Below are 7,431 nucleotides of genomic sequence, written 5' to 3'. Positions count from 1 at the left end.
CTAATACCCCATCCGGGGAGTGGATTTGAGCATTTTATTCTCACTTTCCTGTTCCCTTATCCAACTCCAATTTTCGGCCGTAAATAGTGCTTTTGCAGATTTATCAGCCCCAAGATCGTTGCTTCCCCAAGCAGCTCTAGATTTCACCGATGAGAAATCAAAGGTGTTCGGCTTCCCACCTGCCACGTCCACCTCATCACCATTACCACCACCAACCCAGAACGAATTCTTGGAAGCCGTGGAACTGCTTGTGCTCCACGATTCGTTAACCCAATCGCTTTTGGAACGGCCGAATTTAATACCAACTCCAGTCTCGATACAGCTTTTAATGTAGTCGAGAGCTGGGAGGAGTTTTGTTCGGAGACCGCAGTAAGAATGGTATTGGTTGATCTGGTAGCTGGGGCATTGACGCAGGAGACCTATGAGGTTCTCTATGTCTCCGGAATAGGCGTCCGGCCAAATATATTCATGGTCTTCAGGAGAGACAGCTTGGAATGGGACGAGAGAAAGGAGGTCTTTCTTTGTAAGAAATTTGATCATTTCGCCGAGCTGGAAGGAGTCACAAGCTGCGCTGCTGTCATACCCCAGCTGACATTGTCTGTCTTTTGAGGCGTATAGACCTAAACATTGAGTTTGAACCGAGGCTATGGTTCGAAGAACACACGCTCGTCGGTGAGCGAGTTCAGCTGGATTCAGATCAGTAGGTGCCATTCCGTGGGCGTCTCTAGCAATACGTACATTCCAGTCCATCAGGCAGGTCCCACCATGCGGTTTGGAAGTCGGTTGTCGTTTCATCGGCACCGACCCATCTCGACGAGCCCCTTAGAATGAGTTCCTTTGAGGCTGAAGCAAACCGCAAGGCCTGATCTGTATGGTAGAAAATGAGAATCTTCTGGCGAAGAGTCTCTTCGGCCTTTTTGTCCAATGTTACTGGATATTTGAAGTTCATAAACGTCTTCTGCACATAGCGAGCAATAGATGGCAAAGTATTGTATCTGTCGGCCATTACAACGAGGACCGCAAGGCAGTTCAACGTAAAAGGCTTTGTGATGTGCTCCTAGATTTCGTCAGTCCGAGAAGCAATCTGATGCCACGATAACCACATACAGCACCATGAATTATGCGGAGCATATCGCAGAAGATAGTCTCCCTTCCGATAGTTTTGGTGGCGACATCTTCCTCTATAATCTTTATACGAGGAAGTTTCTCCGTTTCCACTTCCGATGGGTTCAGATTCGATTTGGCGAGTTGTGCAAATGTGTCTGCAATAGCCACCCCTTCTGCAAATGTGGATCCGAGTAGATGCTGGAAGTACTTTGAGCTCTTCTTCAGTGTCTCAAGCCGTACACGGTAAAATATTCGAGAAGGTATTGGAGACTTGGATATTTTCGCCGGAATAGACTTGGTGCAGGCATTTGAGTTTTCGAAGGATACGTCGAGTATTACGTCTCCGGTACTTCTAATTTCGATAACTGGATATGTTTTGTCATCGATGCAAATCGAGGCAGCGACCGCTGGGGTTTCTGGGGGTGGGAGAGGCATTCGGTCGTTTTGTCTGCGGGCAACGCCGGGACTTGTTGATGGGCTCAGAGCAAGCCGTTCTGGTGGTTCCTAGTGGCGAACAAGATGGTTACAGCTTGCTAATGGGACGAACCTGCTGGAAGGCCAGTCAGTACAGGATTCATGCATGGCCTCACGAATGCTTGAAGAAAAGCATGGAATATAGTAATGTATTTGCTTACTTGCCGTCCTAAGTCCTATCATAGGAGTCGTCCACGCTCTCCCTGTTATTTCAAGCTTCGCTAGGAGTAGGACTATATCTGAGCCTTGGGATAGAATCACTGGTATCTGCCTCGCCTGGCGATTCGGTGAGTTCTTGTAGTCCTCGCTGGATTCGTATTGATTCTTCTGTGAGCCAAATTGCTTCACGGGTATGGCCACGCCATCTTCCAAACTATCAAGATAACGCAATGGGTGGGTGTTTGTGTAGTAGGAATTACCGCCGGTAAAAAATATATTTGATGTGAGGACCAGTCCGTCGAAATGACATAAACGTCCAGAACAATGGTCCAGAACGCGGAGATATTTTAGACCCACTATTTTGTTCAACGACAACCCCAGGAACCGCTTGGCCCTAGCCTGCACTCTTTCTCTACTCCACCTCCTCCTCCTTCTTATGCCTACTCTAAATAGGTAAGCTTTGCCTCAAAATAATCCATAATCAATGGATCCTTGCCTCATCTGCTCCATGGAGTACTCTGAATACATTCCGAGAACCCCTTCTTCGGGTTGGTAAGACTTCAATGCTGTGCAAGCTGCCACTCGCAGCTTGCGGCTTGATGTATTGCCTTCTTCTAGCTCTGAGGATACTGCCAAGGAGAAATACCAACCACCTACACAAAAGTTAGCATGAATCTTACTAATGAGGCCATATTCCCTGAATATTGTACATACCTTCACCATGAGATTCAGTCAAGACGGAGTGGCCCGAGAAACGCCTTCTACTAACCATCCAGGATAAGTAGGTATGAGCCCAATTGTATAGTAGCTTCTGATGAATTCAAGCGTCCGAGAAACCAAAGAGAATTGGAGGAGTGCCACTATATTTGAGTAGTCTCGAATATAGGAACTACAGCTCGGAGACATCGAGACATTGGGAAATCGAGGATTGAGTATTGAGAAATATCATATTTCTGGAGTTTATTCCTTTTTGAATTTGCCGTTCAATTCTATGTCTCATTTGGGGCGCGGTGAGCTATGCTATAAAATCTGTTGCTGGGTCATAGGTAAACGAAATCTGCGTTAATACTTGCCGCCTACTATTGACTTTAAGATAACAATGCCCCAATAAGTGAATTTCCTGACCTCCTTCGTCTTGTATTTTGACCTTTTACATTATCTTGCCATCTCATTGTCTCTTTGCACTCGACCGCTCGTTCCCGCATCGCTCTTTGTTTACTCTACTTAATAGTAGTACGTACCAATGGTCCAATGCTTGAATCAGATCACACAATATTGACATCTCCCACTACAGATCTTGCAGCACTGCCCGACGACCAAAAATCTCACACCAACATACCAATTTCCCAAATCACCATCTTTCAACTACAGATACTCCTTCAAGATGGCAAACCTTTTGAAGTTCTCGGTCCTTCTCTCTTCGATGTGGGCTCTCCTGCTTGCATGTAAGTTCTCCGTTATTCTGCAGGTGCAGTTTTGTAACATATGCTAGTCTCCATGTTTGCTGGTGCAAGCATCTCGTCCGGCGCGGTCGTCACCATCATAACCCTCCAGGATTCAAGCTCACTAGACCCCATGACTACTGTCGCTCTGGGTACATCTTCCGCGGCTCCTTTGGACTCTCCAACCATCACTGTCATCATCAAAACCAATAATGTCACCACTACTTCACCACAAACCACGACTACGGAAACCATGCCGCCATTCACTGTCACCATTTCTGTATCTGAGATTTTTCCCAATACTACCAGTTCTACCAGTTCTACCAGTTCTACAAACGTCACAAATTCTCCAAGCTCTTCAAGTTCTCCAAGTTCTCCAAGACCGACTATGGCTACTGTAAGATACCTTATCCGAGGATTGTCTCCTATTTTCAAACGCCCAGAACCAGTTCCTCAGTCTACTACTCCTGGAATATCGTCTCAACTCCTAAATCCTACTCCATCAAACAATGCTGACTCCGAGATCTCAAATACAGGCTACCGGAATGTGTTACCGAGACGGTACAAACATCTTGGTTGAATGTACAACCTTGGCACCTGCTACAGCTACAACGATCCCGACGAAGAAATCCGATGGCAGTCGTTCCGCGATAAATCCTATTGGCAGAATGGTGAAGTACGCCAAGAACCTGGCACCGAATTACCATCTTCGATGGCAGGCTCCGAGGAGAGGTTACAAGTCAAATTCATACCAGGGGAGACACTGATATGACCTGTAAGTATGTGTAGCGTTGCTTCGTATTTGACTTGACAAGTCGAAAGTCCTGAAGCCTACCATCTCCGAGCTTTACTTCCATTCCTATCGCACTTTGCACTCATAGCGTCAAAAGGTCGTTGAGATGTGGACATCCAAAGCTAATTCCAGATTCTCTACAGGCATTTTAGACACCACAATCATCTACTCTGTTCTCCATCTTTGAAAATCTGGTACCTCAGCTGTTTACTCGTGAATGTCACAGACACTTCTGTCGGAGGGTACTACATGCATTTTAGACAAGGGTTAGAATTGTAGCTTTGTTGGATTACTGCTGCTACTTGGGTTACCATCGAAGCCGTTGTTCTGTACCTCTTCTCCTTTACAGCGATACGTTCCGGTATCGGATATCTGTGGATATGGCTATTTTCTTCATGCAAGATAATATCTAATGAAGCCTCGGAGAATAACAATTTTCTCAGGACTTGCTCTCTTTCATATGATGGTCCATGCTTGATACTCTTCGGGTCTATTTGAGATGCCAAGCCCATGAACCTAGAGTCTCTCCCATCGTGTCATGAAACAAACCCCAATACTCTCCAGCCCATTTCTATAATTCGGCTCCCCATACTCGTAACACTGTCCATGCCTAGTATCGTTTACCCCATTTACCAACTCTGCAGCAAAGACAAGGAAGTTCAATCTGACGCAGATGACCTTGATCATGATTGAACCTCGCATTCCATCCGTTTCTAAATGCCTTCCATGCCTTTCAGGTTGCTATTGACGATTGATATATGGAGGGCCTGTACAGTATTCCAATGATTTACCTCTTTCACTTATCAAAACCTCGTGGCAATTCCAAGCAGTGCAGCAACCAATATTTGTGATGCCAAGCTGGTCTCTTACGCAAGGGAGTGAGATAAGGCACCTATGTATTTACCTTCTGCATCTACTTTACTAAACAACAGCTAATTAAAACCCAACCGTTTCTGCCACCAGAATACTTCTCAAAGAAAGATTTGCGCGCTTCTACTCGAGGCTGAAGTTCTCGTGGTCGGGTACAGTAGCACAACGACGGCGCATTCAAGTAAGGCCTAAAAAGGTATTTGCAGGTACCTAAGGTCGTGCTACGATCAATATGCACTACCTTATCTTACCAGTACTTGGAGTCAGTCTATAAACAAGTTGAATTTTAGATGTTTCAGCAGTCCAGAGTCTGTCTAGACACTCCAAAAAAAAAAAAAGCTAAAAGAAAAGTGCCTTAAAATGGACCCGAGTGAGCCCTCTACGTCATAGGGGACATTTTCCACCTTATCGCCTTGCATTCTTGGTCCAACTTGCATAGAATTTCAGCAGCTATCTCTGCTACAGTATCTAGGTGGGCTGGTGGGGCAACTTCTTCCTGTTTCCTGTGGAGGAGGGGCATGGTGGGGCATTTTCAACCAACTTGGAATTCACCAACTTTATGTCTCTGCATTTCCCTCGTAGTCAAACGTTTTCTAGATTTCTTAACAGAAGTTGCCCATCAAATAATCTCAATTCAAATAATCCCTTTTGGAGAAGGCAAGATGGCAGAATCAAGTAAGTCTCCAACATGTTTGGTCAACGGAATGATACCAATAACTGGCCAGAGCAGGAACCAACCCCGGAGAATATGACCATGATGCAAGCCTTCGAATGGTACGTTCCAGATGATCACAAGCACTGGAAACGACTGTCCGACAATGTTTCGCGAATGAAGGCTACTGGAATCGACAACATCTGGTAAGCTTATCGATATCCTCATACCAACTTGCTGAACTCTTTGGGGCGAAATCTGGAAGCCTGGTGAGCTATTCCAAGAGTACGTATATGCCACCACTCTTGGAACAGCTCCCAAGCTTTTCGGCTCCCCTACTATACATGACTCCCTACCATGCTAATTCGCTGGTCAGGGTTCCCCCTGGATGTAAAGCCTCTTCACCATCAGGCAATGGTTATGATATCTACGACCTCTACGACTTGGGTGAATTCGATCAGAAGGGAGGTAAGGAAACCAAATGGGGTACAAAGGAAGAACTATTGGAATTGGTGAAGAAGGCAACCGATTCTGGCGTGGGGATATATTGGGATGCTGGTAAAGCCTGCACATTCAGCAAATGCATTATCACTAACCGAACGCTTTAGTCCTTAACCACAAAGCCGCCGCTGATCATAAAGAGAAGTGCGAAGCCCAAGAAGTTGATAATGATGACCGGAACAAAACGGTTTCAGATCCCTACGAGATTGATGCATGGCTGGGGTTCGACTTCCCTGGAAGAGGGGAGAAATATTCTGCCCAGAAGTACCACTGGTATCATTTCAGTGGCACGGATTACAATGCAGATAATAACAAGACTGCTATCTACAAGATCCTGGGAGATAAGACGAAAGGCTGGGCCAAATCCGGGGACGTCGATTCCGAAAAGGGCAATTACGACTACTTGATGTTCGCGGATTTGGATTATAGCCATCCTGAAGTTGAGCAAGATGTGATCGACTGGGGTGTCTGGTTGAGCAAGCAAATCACCTTGAAGGGTATTAGGTTTGATGCGGTGAAGCATTTCAGTGAGGATTTTCTTCGCAAATTTATTTCAAAACTTGACGAACAGCACGGAGAGGGCTGGTTCTTCGTCGGCGAGTTTTGGAAAGATAGTTTGGATGATATGTCTCAATATCTGGAACGAATGGGCAAGAAGTTCAGTCTCTTCGATGCCCCTCTTGTTTACAACTTCAGCCAATTGAGCAAGACGGAAAATGCGGATTTAAGAACTGTTTTCGATAACACATTGGTCAGAATTGAACCCGTCAACGCCGTGGTAAGTCTTCCGGTCACTGTCTTATATTGCCTCAAGGATTAATTGCTGTTCAGACTCTTGTCATGAACCACGATACCCAACCATACCAAGCCCTTGAGGCTCCTATCGAGCCATTTTTCAAGCCTCTGGCCTACGCACTCATTCTGCTTCGTTATGACGGCTATCCTTGCATCTTCTACGGCGATCTCTACGGTATCAAGGGGGAACATCCATTCCCACCATCTTGCGGAGGCGCCCTGCCAAATCTTATTCTCGCCCGAAAGCTTTATTCATATGGGGTCCAGCAAGACTATTTTGATTACGCAACTTGTGTTGGATGGGTCAGATACGGAACGTGGGACAAAAAGTTTGGCTGCGCTGTTCTAATGTCTAATGCTGGACCAGGCGAGAAGAAGATGCATGTTGGTGAAATTCATGCTGGCGAGGTATGGACTGATGTCCTTGGATGGGAGCAAGGCGAAGTTACTATTGACCATGAAGGATTTGGTAACTTCACTTGTCCCGGGACAAGTTTAAGTGTATGGGTTAATAAGGATGCCGAGGGTCGGGAGAAGTTTGGAAAGTTGTGAGTACACCATCCAGGATCATGGATCATTAACTGACTTTGCTAGTGACTCGGACATCTACAAAACCTAGAACAGGTCCTTTCCCGCTC

The 7,431-nt window shown here is 45.8% G+C and overlaps 2 protein-coding genes across 2 annotated transcripts; one reads left to right on the top strand and one right to left on the bottom strand.

Moving 5' to 3' along the window:
• On the bottom strand, window positions 1–1,542 carry LHYA1_G005011 (uncharacterized protein; the record flags this gene model as incomplete). The annotated part of the gene is made up of 3 exons (XM_031149961.1): window positions 1–686; window positions 739–1,057; window positions 1,108–1,542. The coding sequence occupies 3 exons, from the start codon at window positions 1,540–1,542 to the stop codon at window positions 1–3; spliced, it is 1,440 nt and encodes a 479-aa protein (XP_031004780.1).
• A 3,991-nt stretch (window positions 1,543–5,533) lies between these two features.
• Window positions 5,534–7,412, top strand: AMT6 (Glucan 1,4-alpha-maltohexaosidase; the record flags this gene model as incomplete). Its single annotated transcript, XM_031149960.1, has 5 exons — window positions 5,534–5,703; window positions 5,874–6,055; window positions 6,106–6,776; window positions 6,830–7,341; window positions 7,388–7,412. 5 exons carry the CDS (start codon window positions 5,534–5,536, stop codon window positions 7,410–7,412), a joined length of 1,560 nt encoding a protein of 519 aa, XP_031004779.1.
• Window positions 7,413–7,431: the final 19 nt, after the last annotated feature.

The sequence above is a fragment of the Lachnellula hyalina genome (assembly GCF_007821495.1).
Source record: "Lachnellula hyalina strain CBS 185.66 chromosome Unknown contig00080, whole genome shotgun sequence".
Classification (NCBI taxonomy): Eukaryota; Fungi; Ascomycota; class Leotiomycetes; order Helotiales; family Lachnaceae; genus Lachnellula; species Lachnellula hyalina.
This window is presented reverse-complemented; position numbering and strand designations above follow the sequence as displayed.